Source organism: Arachis hypogaea, chromosome 13, assembly GCF_003086295.3.
Source record: "Arachis hypogaea cultivar Tifrunner chromosome 13, arahy.Tifrunner.gnm2.J5K5, whole genome shotgun sequence".
Classification (NCBI taxonomy): Eukaryota; Viridiplantae; Streptophyta; class Magnoliopsida; order Fabales; family Fabaceae; genus Arachis; species Arachis hypogaea.
This window is the reverse complement of record NC_092048.1, coordinates 6,140,320-6,157,072: the sequence shown is the minus strand read 5'-3', so window position 1 is coordinate 6,157,072 and position 16,753 is coordinate 6,140,320. Positions and strand designations below refer to the sequence as shown.

The 16,753-nt window shown below is 33.4% G+C and overlaps 3 protein-coding genes across 3 annotated transcripts; 1 reads left to right on the top strand and 2 right to left on the bottom strand.

Moving 5' to 3' along the window:
- The first annotated feature begins 96 nt into the window (after positions 1-96).
- Positions 97-3,085, top strand: LOC112736777 (gamma-secretase subunit APH1-like). Its single transcript, XM_025786369.2, has 6 exons — positions 97-720; positions 944-1,099; positions 1,283-1,368; positions 1,477-1,602; positions 1,917-2,044; positions 2,578-3,085. Exons 1-6 carry the CDS (start codon positions 608-610, stop codon positions 2,719-2,721), a joined length of 753 nt encoding a protein of 250 aa, XP_025642154.1. The 5' UTR covers positions 97-607; the 3' UTR covers positions 2,722-3,085.
- A 337-nt stretch (positions 3,086-3,422) lies between these two features.
- Positions 3,423-7,237, bottom strand: LOC112736774 (calcium-dependent protein kinase 24-like). Its single transcript, XM_025786367.3, has 8 exons — positions 6,529-7,237; positions 5,504-5,627; positions 5,259-5,402; positions 4,890-5,042; positions 4,582-4,697; positions 4,322-4,489; positions 3,976-4,206; positions 3,423-3,870 (listed from the first exon to the last, which is right to left on the bottom strand). Exons 1-8 carry the CDS (start codon positions 7,087-7,089, stop codon positions 3,724-3,726), a joined length of 1,644 nt encoding a protein of 547 aa, XP_025642152.1. The 5' UTR covers positions 7,090-7,237; the 3' UTR covers positions 3,423-3,723.
- Positions 7,238-9,883: 2,646 nt separating this feature from the next.
- Positions 9,884-16,079, bottom strand: LOC112736771 (probable E3 ubiquitin-protein ligase ARI7). The gene is made up of 15 exons (XM_025786360.3): positions 15,458-16,079; positions 15,018-15,142; positions 14,725-14,830; positions 14,516-14,606; positions 14,108-14,280; positions 13,257-13,361; positions 13,070-13,158; positions 12,820-12,927; positions 12,552-12,642; positions 12,335-12,424; positions 11,975-12,022; positions 11,611-11,682; positions 11,249-11,348; positions 11,027-11,153; positions 9,884-10,575 (listed from the first exon to the last, which is right to left on the bottom strand). The coding sequence occupies exons 1-15, from the start codon at positions 15,632-15,634 to the stop codon at positions 10,302-10,304; spliced, it is 1,776 nt and encodes a 591-aa protein (XP_025642145.1). The 5' UTR covers positions 15,635-16,079; the 3' UTR covers positions 9,884-10,301.
- Positions 16,080-16,753: the final 674 nt, after the last annotated feature.

Below are 16,753 nucleotides of genomic sequence, written 5' to 3'. Positions count from 1 at the left end.
GATAAAGAACTAAGAGTATGTACATTATATATTCAGGATTAGTATACTTATTTAAGTTTTTATATATTTTTTTTAATTGAGTCCTATCAAATTTTTTTAATTAGGTTTTTATACTTTTTTTTTTTTTTATTTAGATCTTTGTACCGATTTTTTTTTAATTGGATCCCTCTACAATTAGATCAATTACTGTCAAAACTCAAAAGGAATCTAATTAAAAAAAATTAGTGCAGGGACCCAATTGAAAAAAAAAACATAGAGACTTAATTAAAAATTTTGTAAAACTATAGAACCAACAGAATAATTAAACCTATTTATTAATAAGCATGTTAGGATTAGTATACTTATTTCGTTTATTGTTAGGATTTGGGCCGGTATTCAACATCCTGGGCCCTAAAGAGCTCAAATAGGATATAACTGGGCTTTCATTATATTATTTTAAAAATATTAATGAAATGAAATCGAGTATTCCGACCCAAATTCAGGATCCGGATCCGAATCGCAGTGCTGATGCTCCTCTTACGGAGGAGTGTTGAACAGAAAACTGAAGAGAACTGAGCTCGGAAAACTGGAAGACTCTTCCTTTTAGAGAGAGACAGATTGATTTGCAATGACGGTAGCTGCGGGAATCGGTTACGCACTGATAGCTCTAGGACCTTCTCTCTCCATCTTCGTTTCCGTCATTTCCAAAAAGCCCTTCTTGATTCTCACTGTTCTCTCCAGGTACCCCTCTTTTTTCCCCATCCATATCCTAAATCTTAAGAAAAATAGCTTCTTTATTTAGTTTTATTTTAGTTACAGCTCCATGACCTATTGAATTGCTATTTCACGTTAGGGTTTTTCAGTCGAGATAAATTGCATTGCTATGATATTATTGCTATGACAAATGATGACTTTGAAATTTGAATTTGGAATCTTTTTGTGTATTTGATTGATTTTGTGGCAGTACACTGTTGTGGCTTATGAGTTTGATTGCACTGTCTGGAATATGGAGAGGTTTTCTGCCACTCAAAACTACTTCATGGTGGCCATATGCTATACTTATACTCTCATCCATTGCTTTTCAAGAAGTCCTTCGCCTTCTCTTCTGGAAAATTTACAAGTAAGCTTATATATACACATATGCTGTTACTTTTGCAAGTGCAGGTTCAGCTGTTATTCATTTCATGTTGTGTCTTTTGGAAACTATTTATGAGGAAATTTTCTAGTGCTTAAGTTACTGCTGTGCAATACAATGCTATTTTGATGTTAAATTTGGGGAAGTTGGTCATTTGATGTTGTGTAGGAGGTTGGAAGATACTTTAGATGCTTTTGCTGATAGAGTAGCGAAACCACATTTGTTCCTGACGGATAAGATGCTGATAGCGCTTGGTAAGAAAATTGGAGGCCTTCGTTTTCGCCTATTTTCCTGATCCGTGCTTGCATCTGTTTTCCGGACCATTTGCTTACTGCTGTATCTTAATTGCATATTTCTTGCAGCTGGTGGTTTGGGTCATGGTGTCGCGCATGCTGTGTTCTTCTGCATCAGCGTATTGACTCCTGCTTTTGGTCCTGCTACTTATTTTGTCGACCAATGTTCGAAGGTTCCATTTTTCCTTCTTTCTGGTGAGATTTTTTCCCTGGTACATGTTCTTGCATGCTTGTATATGAATGGCATGGGATTCTGCAGCTTCAAAAACTTTTCGAAAAATTTTATACCCCAGGCATAACTGCACATTTATTTTTTTGATGTGAATCTGTAGCACGAGTCTTGAAGTAGACTTTTTCTATCTTTGTTATATATATATATATATATCTCTTTGTAATTGTGCATAAACAGTTGTACCTAAATATTTTGATTCTGCATATAGATGTAGCCTTTTCAATATTTTGCTTCTTTTTTCCGATCAGTTCACCTTTTTTATGTATGCATATTGCAGCCCTTATTGCTCTTGCATTCGTCACAATCCATACTTTCTCGATGGTCATCGCATTTAATGGGTATGCTGAGGGGAACAAAGTGGACGAGTATTTTGTTCCCATTGTTCACGTGGTTGCAGGAGTTCTGGTAAAGCCTCATCCTTTACAAAAATATTTATGCACTGTACTCTCGTAATTTAGGATGGTAAGTTTCTAAATATTTCTCTTTCTTTTGTTCCCTTACCAACATATTAAGTGCTTTAGGGCCAGTGCGATAGAAATGATGGAAAAATGTTAGATAATGTTAGACCTCTTATCCAAATAATGAGCTGTAGAATCCAATCAAATGACATAGTTTCAATGATTTGGGATCTTGAAATAGAAAAGTAGTTCATCGATGCATTTATGTTATTGAGGATCAAAAATGCCATATTTATTTGGTAACTAATCAAGCCAAACATAGTGAGTCAAGCTTGAATTGCTCACAAAATACATTGTATCAGTATGCATGAATTTGGATATGTAATTGAAACTATAACTGAAAAATCCTCTACGAAAGTACGAATATATTTTGAAATGTTATTAATTAAATTAGTAATTTTATGATATTTATTATTCTTTACCTCCAATGAATGCTTAAAACTATATTGATTTCATTGACTTGCTGTTTCTTTCTTTTAGACTCTGATAAATTTGGCTCCTGGGGGTTGCACTGTTGGCATTCCTCTCCTTTACATCGTTGCGATCTTGACATTGTTTCACTGTGGGAGGATGGTTTGGAGAAGATTATTGACAGAAAATAGAATAAGTCTCAATCACTCATAGTCATGATAATCTTTGTTAAGAAGTCTCGTCTAATGTCTTGCTTAAGTCCTCACTACTCACCATTTTGGTTGAAATACTTATGATACCACTTAGTTATATTGAAATGGAAAGTGTTTACTTGAATCTAAGTTCCCATTTTCTAGTTTCATTCATCTTCAGTGGGATCGATCATGTAGGTTTACTTGAGCCCTAGTCATTTATGATTGAAGAAACAAACAGATCTGGTTGCTAGATGAAGTATAGATTCTTTCCCAAATTGGCCGTGTTAACAATTTAACATAAGGTGGGATCTATTGGTACTGGTGTAAGATCTGATATACTTTCCATTTGATAACTGCTATAAAAATAGATTATTGTGTCAAAATTTAGTGAAAACAGACACCATTAACAAAGTGATTAAATAACGTTTTTCCCAATACATTTAAAAAGTATGTATTATGCTGATTTAAAAGTATATAATGTACTAAATTTTGAATTAATGTGAATTTAAACCCAAGGACATTGTCTCTACACACTAGTCTGATACTGAAAATGGTTCATTGGTCTTTTTTGTTTACACTGACAATTTTATTTTGCTTGGTTAGCTACAACCAGAGCACATTGTTAATTCTACTAAAATGAAAATTTGGTCTGTCACTTGGCAATAAAAATATGAAGGTTTCATAGTTAAGTTGCTTGTAATGCAAGTAGCTATGGAGTAATTATAAGAGAAATTCTCTATTTTTTGCATTACCCAATCAAATGACTTACACATCAATTAAGAAACCAACAAAAAATTAAAAATTACAATGATTACAATAGGACAAGCTCCTCACTTCATATTGGGGGGTTTTGTTTTACTTGTCAAAGAACCCAACTGTACACAACCTCAAAAGATTGCAGCATGCATGCACACATTTGGGTTTTTTGCAGTCCTTGCATGAATCATCATCATGAGTCACTTTTCTTAACTATTTCCAGGGAGGCATGAACTGAGAACCTGTGCTACCTCCTCATCATGTTTTAATTAGTTACCTTCACAGATTTGTCTTTGAAGAGCCTGAAACTCAATGCATTTAGCATTGCTCTTGAATACTGGCGAGACGACATCTTCCAATCTGCTCCTGACTTCATCATTGTCTTGAACTCATCCAAACTGATTCGGCCATCCTTTTTAACCAGAACAGCAAATGAAAAACAAAGATATAACATTATGTTGGACCTAAAAGGTTATGAGAATTGTATTTTTGAGAGTAGCTAAGAATTTCTTGTTACCTTGTCTAAGTCAACATCATTGAGGATGTCTGTGATCACCTGCTCATCAGTGTGTTCATCATCAGCTGATAAAGCCTCTTTCAATTCGTCAAACTCGATGAATCCGGTTTGATTCTTGTCAAAGTCACGGAATGCATCTGTCAGAGTCTCTTCACTTCCAATCCTCCTCAGGAAAACACTCATTGTGATAAATTCCTCACGGTTCAAGGTGCCATTTCCATCAACATCTGCCTGTATGTCATCAACAAAAACAAATCGTCGTACGAATGATATCATAGAAATAACTCTGTAGATCGATGCAGAGATGAAACTTGAAAGAAACAGAAAACTTTTATAGAGAACTTACAGCATCCATCAGCATCTTGACATCAAGATCAGGAATTGTGTGTCCAAACATTGCAAGGCCGTCTTTGAGCTCCTCAAACGACAAGTCTCCATTCTTGTCCTTATCCATCATATGGAACATTTTGGTCATGCTATCAAGTTGCTCATCAGGAAGGTTATCAGCCACCACCTTGTGAAGCAGACAAGACAGTAATTTAGGACTTTAGATTAAGATCCACATTTTGATTAGTAAACTATTAAAAGGGGATCCCAAAAACTTACTCTAAGAACCTTCTTCTTGAATCTATTCATTAAGGAGAATTGCTTGATCCTATTTCTCACTTGGTCTCCAAGGGAAACATTTCTACCATGCTCCCTATGTAGTATCCAAGAATGGTCTTCAAGTGGAAGAAAATATATATTAGTACAGATTTCTCATGGAAGATGGAACCAACCCGAATTTATTGGTGTAAACATGTTTTATATAAACATTTAATCATGTATAACCACGTAAGTAAAGAAATTAACATCAACTCCTATTATTTGAATAGTCATCTAAAATAAATGATTTGTGAATTTGAAGCACATACCAAGGACTTCTTGAACTGTTATCCTGGTTTGTGGATTTGGATCAAGCATACGCTTAACAAGGTGTTTTGCTTCATCTGAAACTTTAGGCCAAGGATCTCTTGTGAAGTCCAAATGACCCCTGATGATTGCTTGTGCAATTCCTTCCTCAGTTTCTGTATCAGTTACAATCTCATAATTAGAAGCAGCTCCACATATATATGACAACAAACCTTTGAAGAAAGGGACTTCAATTTTCTCAATATTCGTTATCATTTCATCATATGCAATTACAGAACTCATTCTATTCTATAATAATAAAATGGTGAGTAGATAATAAATTCAAGAAAAAAGGAGTAACACAAACATTTTCAAAACTAAACAGAAAGTACCTGCCCAAAAGGGAGGAACTCCACAAAGCAAAATATAGAGAATGACGCCAGTGCTCCATATATCAACTTCATTTCCATAGTTACGTCTTAGAACCTCTGGAGCCATGTAATAGGGACTTCCAACGATTTCATTAAATCTTTGGCCTGTAACCACATTGTAAAGTTTTGTTATATAGTTATGAAAACAATTGCCATATTACAGTACGTAGTATTGGCACTGAAATAATAACATCATGAAACTTTACCAGGTGTATAAAATGTGGAAAGGCCAAAATCAATAGCCTTCAATTGGGAGCTCTCACTTGCATCTGCAAACAAGAAATTTTCAGGTTTCAAGTCCCTGTGGATTACGCCATGTTCATGGCACACCTGCAAAATGAATCAATGCTTAGATGATGAGTGTCTTAAGCAATGAAAAAGTTACAATAACAATGTCCTATAGGCTGATGACATCATGTACAAAAATTCACCAGAGCACCAACTCTGGAACACTTTGTCTCGACAATTAACAAGGAATCTGAAAATTTCTTTAGCAACCATTAACCACTAGTTGGCATGAAAATTTTACACCTTTGTTTCAACATCAACCATGTGAATATATATATGCTTCAGTTTCTCCTAGAAAACTCTCATTCTAGTGCATTTTTCATTTGCATGCATGGTTGTCAAAAAATGTCTTATTAGAGAACCATATGCTAATATACTAGTGTATTTGTGAATATATATATATATACCCCTAAGACAACGTACATCAACTATTTGATATTTGAGCATAGTTATTTGAATATAATAATTATCAAATTTCGTATGAATATCTAACTTATTCATTCGAAATCAAATGAAATACAGACTCACGCCTCATTTAATAATAGATTGGTAATATATATGAAGTCAAAATGAGATAATGTCAATGTTCAAATAACTTATCACAATAAACCAAACAAATGACTATCATGTTCATTTCCACCAAGAAAACAACAAAAAAGCGAATTAATTACTTCCGGCCATCTTCGAAAGTTAGAGGATAAATATCATTTTCTATATATTTTCGTATAATACATCAAATTATACATGTATTTAACACATGAAATATATCTACTTACATGTTTTCTATAAATATATAGAAAAAACATGTTTGAATTAAATTCTAAATAAGACTATAAAATTTAAACTATATATGTTAGAGTGATTGAATGTACGATTATTTCATAGGTTAAAAATGCACAAAACAAACAAAAAATATGGAAGAGACAAAACAACAAACAGGTACCTTGCAGACTTCAAGTATGGTCTTGGTAACATTAGCAGCAGCGCGCTCGGTGTAATGGCCTTTGGCGACGATACGATCGAAAAGCTCGCCGCCTTGGCACAACTCCATGACAAGGTACACGGCATCTTTATCTTCATAAGCCTCTCTGAACGACACAATGTTAGGGTGCTTCGGCAAGTGCCTCATGATCTGCACCTCCCTCCTCACATCTTGCACATCGATCTCCGTTCTCAGCTTCGACTTTGCGATCTTCTTGCAAGCGAACGCCTCGCCGGTTTTCAGATCCACGCACCGATGAGTCACCCCGAACTCGCCCCTTCCGAGCTCTTTTCCGAACTGGTACCGGTCAAAAATGTTCCCCGAAGTAGGGTTTGTCACCACATTGATGGCGCGAACGTTTACCGGGGATTTTCGCGGCACGGGCGACGGTGTTGAAGGCTCATAGTACTCGTTTCCATGGTGGTTATGTACGTGGCTCTTTGGACTTGAAGCCTTTTGGTCTTTGGATCTTTTGTTACGTGGAACATTATTATTCCCATGCGTTGAAATGCAGCTTCCCATGGACGAAAAGAGGCTCACAATTCAAAACTCCGAGTTCTGAATTGTGTTGCCTTGGGAGTTTCGTCTTTACTTGGTTCACACAATTCAGAATGCTGCGTTTTGAATTGTTTTTGGCGATGGTAGCAGTGGCGGTGGTAATAATAAAATTCGAAGATTCTTCTTCTTCTTCTTTTTTTATATATTAATTCTTTTTTAGGGTTGTGGTGGTGTTGAAAGTGGTGTTTATGTGGAAACGAGCCTCCTATATCGCCATGGGAAGAGATTAGGGAAGAAAACCGGAAAAGGCTTAAAATGTGAAGAGTGCCAGAAAGAGAGAATGAGGGAGGATGCTATGTTTGGGTGTGGAGGGTGGTTCTTAAGAGCTGGAACACATACTTGGTCCCGCCATTTTCTAAGGGTTGTTGCCATTCTTATTTTGTTATTGTTATTGTTATTATTATTCTTCTATTATTATTTAAAAAAAAAAAAAGTGACATGCATGCATGCATGCAAACCAATCAACAAAATATGGTGATGATTAGATAGGGTGGCTAACTTGCTATATTGTGAGTTCAGGTTGGATTAGATTTTTTTTTTTTTTTACCAAAGATAGAAGACTCGAACCCGCAACCTTTTAATTGAGTATGGGAAAACTATGCAATTTGAACTATTACTCATTGGCCAGTTGGATTAAATTGTTGGTGTGGGATGCCAAAATATCATCGTATGTATCTCGGGTTAGTTGTTATTTGATGAGGACATAGTTATTTAGATTTTTTTTCCCCCTTCATGGCTTCATCCCTCGCTTAGGTTGCATGATATCTGTTAAGATGTCCAAAATAATAATTCTAAAACAAACATATTATTTTTAGATTAACTTTGGAGCCTAATATATATACTAATATTGGGTTAATCAAGTGATCCTATTTTTAATAATATAACGTTTGAATCCTCCTAATGAATATATATTAGAAAATGCATCTTTGATTTTTTGAACTAAATTAATCAAATTCTTAGTAATAGAGTTCAAATAATGAATAAGGAAATAAAATCTCGATGTTGAATTAAAACCTTTCAAATAATCTAATGCGAGAGAAAATCTGAGTGGTGGGATACGTGTGACAGGTTGACAATTTAAGCTAATGGTAATAAGGTTAGTGTGGAAATAGAAGTCAATTTTATTGATATGGAAATTATTATCCATAGAATATATAAAATAATATGTTATCATCCAGCTATTGGATTTTAATTCAATGCCAATTTTGGAATTATACTGCTGCATAATCAATCAGCAGTGAGAGCAAAATCACAACGTTAGGCCTTGATGCAATGTATATGTATATGTCATGCCCTTTGTGTAATGTATAGGTTTTCTCATGTTGTAGACAAGGTTCTTCTTTTTTTTCTCTTTTTCTCTGTTTCTCCAATCTTGCTTTGATTAAAAGAGGCCACAGATAAAGACGCTTAAAACGTCTTTTTTTAAAAATATTTTTATGTTATGTTTTAATTGGTTTCTGTATAATTTATTCGGTGTTCCTCATCACATATTATTAAATTTCTCAAAAGATTTTCTTTCTAAAAACAATAAAAAGCATTTAATTTGGACTATAACAAAAAAGGTAATAGATTAACTATTAGATTTTTTTAAAAGATTATTTACATAAAAAAATATAACACATTCATCAATATATATATATATATATATATATATATATATATAAAACAAGCTCTTAAAATTTTTATAAATAAAAAATAATTAATTTTTATTCGTATAATATATAAAATAATTATTATATTATTATTATATTATAGATTAAAATTTACTAATTTAAATTTTATTTTTATTTTTAATATAAACATTAGAAATAAATAATTTTTTTATAACAAGATGTAAGGTAACAAAATATATATAATATTAATTAGTTTTTAAAAAATTTTGAAAAGATGGTTTTTTTTCTAATAAAGTGTTATTAAAAAATTAACATTATAAAAACTAATTTCAACCAATATGATATAATAGGTTATTAAATATATTTAATACAAAACACATTAAATATAAATTTTTATTGAGTTTAAATTTTAAATAATTTTTAATTGAATTTCAAATATTTTTATTTTAAAGAGTTAGAATATTTTAACATCATTTTTTTGTATCTTTTTAATTGAGTCTTTGATTTTTTTAAATTATAAACCTTATTTATAATTAAGAGTAATGTTTAAAGATATTCATGTGCTGTTTTCATATCCTATTTTCTTCCATATTAATTAGTGGAATTACAACTTTATAAACAACATCAATAGTACCTATGCTATAGTCTGAAGTAAGTTGCAATAATTGGAATTTTTTTAATATCATATCGCCATCCAAATAAAATTAAAGTCACACACTAGAACATTTTGTGGCTTACAATTTGAAAAGTTTACTACAGTAAAAATGAACAAAGATTTCTCTCGGTATAAAAGCTTAAATAAATATAAAACGTAGTACATGAGAAAATTTATAACTAACTTTATAGTATAAAGCTTAGTCTGAATAATGTTTTACCATAAAAAAAATAGTATAACTAAGGCCAACTTTGAATTCTCTCTGGTAGCGTTGTAAATTAAAATGTTTATAGTTTAATTCTTTGCATTATTAGTTCGTTATCCACTTGTAATTTGAATTTAAAAACCTTGACAATAAACCTTGCTAAGAATACGGCTAAAATAACATTAATAACCAATGTAAATGTTCCAAACTTAGGTTTTTAGGATAAAGTTAGCAGAATTGTAAAACCAGCCACTAAGTTTAAAATAGAAAAATAAAAAGGTGCAGTGATTCAAAATGATGGGGTATATAGTATTTATTTTCAGTGTCTTGTCATGCTTTCAAGGTAAAAGCTGAGCTATCTCATAAAAAGGTTCCAAGAGATTACTGAAAGAAACCAGGACACAAACAAGCATATTTGTGTTCATCTCCAGCTTCAGTTATGGTATTGATCAGTTATACAAGCCTGTTGCAGAAACCTTGTGCATAAATTAAGATATGTAAAATAACTATATACATCAAATTTGGTACTACTGATAAATAGGAGTGCAAAGAGAGCAACCTCCTGTCCCTGACTTCCTTCATCCGGTCAACCCATTCGATGGCTTCACAAATGGAGCAGTGTGGCGAAGAGGAACAACGCCATTTCGGCTTTTGGTGCTGTGGCCTTGGAAGGAGGCAAGTGTTCAAGGGAGAAACCAAATTTTCATCGGCGTGGTTGATTGCATATCTGGCATACTGTGGCGGATCTGACATTTGCGTAGGTACACTGGTCGCAGCTCCAATGACTATTATCATCGGTCATTCTGCTGGACATGCTGATTCGGAAGTTTCCCTTTCCTCTTCCACCTCTCCCCTTGCTGCTTGGTGACGCGCCTTTTGAGCTTGTCGCTTTGCTGGAGGCTGCCCCATTAGTGTCTACATCAGCTAGACCATTTTCCAAAGCCCTAACTAAATTCTCAAAGTAGTTTTTGGTCACACTGCCAAAAAAATAAAAGGATTAGAAAATCAAATGAAGGCTCGTGCCATTCAAATCTAACAACAGCTTCAAGCCACAAAATTTGGAATCCAGTGACGTACCACCGAACAAAACTAAAGACATGTTAAAACAAAATTTCTAGACTATATAACCACGCAGTCATCAAAATATAGAGGCAGTAAATGAGGGAGAAAACGGCAGCAAAAAACTAGGGACAGAATAGGTATTGGTGCATAATATTGCATTTGGTTGAAGCATATCACATGGTTGTAGTATAAATATTACATCAATATAAATGCAGGTTTTCCATATTCAATCCAACATGCCCTTTACTGTTTTTCCAAGGGCACAGATAAGGAAGTAATGACTAATTAAAGCACAAGACCATAAGTTAAAACAAAAGTATCAATAAAAATATCAGAAGGCAAACACATAATAGCGGCAACATGTACCTAGTCAATCCTGCTAGTTTTGTACGAAAGTCATTGAATTCTTTAGATGGGCCATCGGCATTGAGGAACGGTTGTAGTTCCTTTTCGGCACATTGATGAAGTCTCTCGAGACCAGATTCTGCTTCACCTGAAAACAAAAATTACAGTAGGGTATTATTTACGGGAGAAACACAATTTAACACAATTCATTACTAATTGAATTCAAGTTGACAAAAAAAAAACCTTGTAAGTACTCAAAGAACTGCTTTTTGGCATGCTCGTGCTCTGGTAAATAGAACCCATACGCATATGTCCATTTCAGCACTCGCCTACACTCAACTATCTGCAAACATGAGATGTAATTAGGGAGCCATCTATTCCAACCTGAAATTTTCTTGCAATTTTGACTGAAGACAGAGAAACTCGTAAATGGCTAAACAACCGTAAAAACGTATTAACATTGGAAAAAAATACACATGAAATGAGTTTAAGGAAATAGTTTGACGAGTAACCACATTAACAATTAGCCCAAAGCATCTTATTCATGACAGAGAAAACCCAATACACCCACTTCCCAAAAAATAAAAATAATAATAACAAAATACCTGTAGCCAGGCCTCTGTTATGAACTTTAGCTGTGATTCAGGCTGGCATTGAATGTCACTGAGCTTCTCGATCTGCCAAAACAGGGAGGATTAGCCAACAATTATGTGATCCCTAGGAACATAATTACATATAGAACCACATAAAAAAGCAAAAACTATCAAGGGAAAAGTAAAAAAATTCTCTGGTGTATTTCAAGAAAAAATAAACAACAATTACATCTTCCAGGATGTTGCTAACATACTTATAAAAATGTAAAATTATATAAAATGCTCTTTCAGTCATCAAGCATTACATAGATACTACAATAAAAAATTTAAAAGGAAAACAAGATGGTAAATGAGCACGTATGTATAAATAACTTACATGAACAGTTTGCATCTGGTGTAGATCTGCAAGAGCTTTTTGCCTTGACTGCAGCATATTGCACATGGTGTATCAATAAAAGATAGATCAACATATTCTAAACAAAGAATATTTAAGATTCTAGATAGATGCTGCCTTGAATGCAGAACACAGTTTAAAATATAGAAAGAACAAATGAAGCAAATGAGAAAAGCATGAATATTTAGACTGAAACATGATGCAACAATAGGATTATGCTTAGTTGCCTACAAAATGGTAGAATTGCAACTTTAAATTATCAATGGAAGAATTCAGAAACAAAGCAAGATAATTTCTAAGATATATGATGCTGAACAGAATTAAGTATGGAGTGGTGCATACAGATTGATTGCTGGCCCATCGCTCATAATAATGAGTGTATCTCTCCAATGAATTCTTTGCCATCTCTCTTCTTCTTTCAGCATCATCATACTTCAAAAGCAACAAAATTTAGTTCATAAATATATTTTCTAAATAGAGGAGGGTAATATACTAATAGTGGGCCAATTGTAGCCTGAAAGCTGAATAAAGAGATGTTGAGTATTTGCGTGTCTCTTACCACTCCTTCCTGTTTAGCTGCTTCATATCGATTGCAAGCATAAAAACCACCGGTTCTTTCACCATGGTCTGACCATGCACCAAGGCATAGCCTACATATATAAAATGTAATAAACATATAAGTTCATATAAACTCAAATTATTTGAAAATAAGATACTTTATGTTATTCATCTTTACAAAAGACAAGCATGATCCAGATTAATAAAAGAATGACAAATGGAAAAAGAAGAAACAAATCATGCAACAAGAAAGAAAAGAAAACTCATACCAGCAAAATTCAAATTTACATGGTGGTGTGCATGTCATGTGCATGCACCCTTGATTTTTCTCAATTGGTCGTTTGCATTTGGGGCACGGCTTTGAGTTGGCAAGTATCCTGAAAGTGATAATTAAATTAGCAGTAAGCTCAAGCACTCTGTAGATTTTTCCAAAAGGCCAACCGAATCAGCATACGTAGCAAACTTGACCGCCTACAGAAATTTAAATTCGAAGTGAAATCCGAATGAGAGAAACTATACCAGTTCATGTTTTCAGATTCTGCACTGTTCTTCAAAATCCACTTTGAGACAGTGCCACAGTCCACTGGACGATGAGCCTCCTCAGTGCACTGTTGAGAGCCATATACACATAAGTCCTCAAAACAAAAGACATTTTGATAGGAAATACTGTGACATTTGACAAAAAGAAACAATCCAAACAACTTACATTCCAACAAAAGCAATATGAACAGAGGCAAGAGACATCATAATTTCCGCTACCCGCATCAAAAGTAACTGCATATTCACAACCTGGAGCAGGACACCACTTGGACTAGCAAAACAAAGCAAGACAACACAATAAGATTATTACAACTTTACACAGACATTTAAAAGTATATAAACAATAAAAAAAAGCTTTAGAAAAAGTATAAAGGTTATCATGAAATATGATTACCTATTTGACCATCAATTATAGAATTTAGGAATTCACATCATTGAGCTTGTTTGAAATGCTAGAAATTAGAATTCACTCAAGAGTTGAATTCTTTTTCTTGCTTTTAAAAATGAATGGTTTGAATTCCTTTGAGAATTCCAATTCCCATTTTTTCCTCATTTATAAATCAGACCAAGAGAGGTTTGATTTCCAAATCAATTCTCACACCCCTCAAACTTAATATGTCAAACATAAAAAATATCCCTATTTACAATTAATAAAATAACTTTGTCAAGGATAAAATTGTAAAAGAAGAAAATTTAATTCATATAAAAGTTATTCCAAACTAAAGAATTGAATTCCATTCTATTAATATATTGAAGTCATTCCAAACCATGGAATTGAGTTTCTAATAGAAATGAATTCTTTTCTTAAAGGGAATAGAATCTTTTTCTCATATTAAATGGTTTCCAAACAAGCTCTAAATGTCGCTAACAATTAATTCAAAATGCAAAGAATTATGAAACATAATGAAATGATACAAAGCCAATCTATAGACATGTAGATTTCAACTGCAAGTAATAACAAAAAAAAAATATTTCCTTTTATCATGAACAACCCAAAATTCTGTATCCAGCACATACCTTCTTATTGTCTTCAATATACGACCTAAGAAGGTAGCGAGAATACTTCTGTTTATCTTCATCAGATGCTACTCGATTAATCATATCTTGCCCAACAGCAGCACCACATGCGGGATCAGGACATCTCAGCATCAAACATCCAGGGCCATCACTGATGGATGTGCTGATATATCCTAGCATGTCAAATAGAACAGATGTGTAAGATAGAGAGAAAAGAAGAAATTAACCAAGGAATACTAAAGTAAAATGGTTAGATAAAAAAGTCATGAAACAGATCATCAAAAGCAACTTACCCACGCTATAGCTACAAAAAAATGGATCTAGGAAACTAAGCCAAAACCAAAATGCAGGCTTTCAGCATAATACCCAGATTATTTCAAATAACAAGATACAGCACACAAGACTTACCCTCCCAGCATGAGAGACAGAAAGGATGACCACAAGAAGCCATCTCTATCTTAGCACGTGGATGATTTTCGAAACAGATTCCGCAAGTAAGCTGGCCAGAGAAGAAGACGGGTCAGAATGAAATACAAATGAAACTGGAGCAAAAGAAGTAAATAAAACACAATCAGAATTATTGACCAATTGTGAAACCCAAACAATCCATATCTCACCTCTCTAGCATCAGCATGCTCAATGATTGGCTTATCCAACAAGCCAACTGCTTTGCGGACTCGATCTTCTTCAGCAAACCATGCATCATGCACTTTACTGACACTCCTGTAACACCAGCACACGCCTTGCATAAGGATAGAATAAGCAGCAAAGAAATGCAGCATAAGCAAAATATAAACTTTTTCAAACACACAACATGCCGTGATGGATTGTGATCGTAAGCGAATAAATCCGAGTTAAAATGCCAATCAATTCAGGGTTATATAAAACTAAAAAAAACAACTGAATTTACCAATTGTAATGGCGAAGTAATATGCTGGCATCAACTCTTGATATAGAAAGAACTGTAGCTACCCTAGTGATGTCCTCCTCCTGTCTTTGCTGGATATCTGATTCCTTCAAGATGGTAAAATTTTGCTGAAACAAAACAGAAGGTCACCATAAATTAGGGTTTAGCTGAAAACTGTAGCATCATTACGATTTCTATATTTTTCATGAATAAAGGTAAGAACTGCGAATCACGCAAAACAATAATCAAGCTACCTAAAATTCAGCTAGTTTCAATAAATGATCACTGCTATGAATCTCGATCACGTGGAAATAAAAAAGAAAAACCCTTTTTCTTTTGTTTTAAATTATTCCATCAAACAACATTCGCCGATATAATTAATACTAATATTCGAGAATCGGAAAACCGAAATTGGGAACGGAATGGGTAAAAAAAAAAGACACCTCAGGGCGGCGAGACTCGAGCCTTTCGGAATCATCAGCTTCGTCGAAGTAATCATCGGCATCGTCATCGTAGTCGCTGTAGTAATTCATGGCAGCATCCTCCGTGCCGCCACTGTAGTAATCGTCGTCAAGGGATTCAAGGTCATTGGCGTCATGCATATCCTCCTCGGAGTCCATTTATAATTGGACAAAGAAAAAGACACCAAACCAACGAACCCTAAAAGGAAGAAAGTTGGGGGCGAGAAGAGGAACGATCGAAAGACGGTGGCGCAAGAATGTTGAAAAAAGAAGGAAAAGAAAAAAAATAGGGCACAAGGAATTGGGGATTGGGAATTGGAAGAAAGAAGAACAACGAAGAAGAATAAGAATATGTGTTGTTTTTTTTTTTTTGTAATTTTATTTTGGTTTTTGGTGTTTTATTGGTTATTGTCCCAAACAAGAGGTTTATGGATAGGAAGAAAGAAAAAGAAAAAGAAATAGAAATAAATAAATAAATAAATAACGATGATGACTTGATGAGAATAATAAATGTAAAGAAAAAGGTGTAAACGGAAACGGAAAGAGGAAAACAGGAAAATTTATAAGCTGAGAAATAGAGTAGGTTGAGAATTGAACTGAAAAAGCGTTGAGCAAGTGGGTTAGACGGTTAGTTGAGAATTAAAATTGTGATGTAGAATTTGGATTGATTTAGATTCTTTTGGTTTTGTATGTTACAAAATAACTAAAATTTGAATTGTAATTCTAAATTTGATTTCAATTTTACAAAGTCATAAATTTTTAATTGGATGATAATGTAATCCTTTCTTTTATGTATAATATGATATGATATATGATATGATTTAGGATTTGAGAACAATTTCGTTTAATTTTTTTTTTCTCGATTCCATGAAAGTGGTAAGTGAAATTATTATAATTCTAATTTTATATATCATATTAAACATGAATATAAAAATAAAAAATTACTAAATTAATTATTATGTATTTATATATAAATATATATTATTTTTATTCATTTTTAATATATATCCTATATTTTAAAATGTCTTTTATACAAATAATTAATTTAATACGATATTTTTTATGCACAAAATGTAATTATTTATTAGTCTCCCTTTGTAAAACTTAGGGTAACGTCCGTTTAAATTTTCCATATTGTACATGAGAAGAAAAATATCTAGTAGTGTAGTACTATTATGACTGGCATCACATTAAGAACAGGTACAACTTTACCCTAATCATCACCAAACCCTCCATGTGTTGGGAACATTGTACAATAAGCTTTAAGCTTTTGTCTGA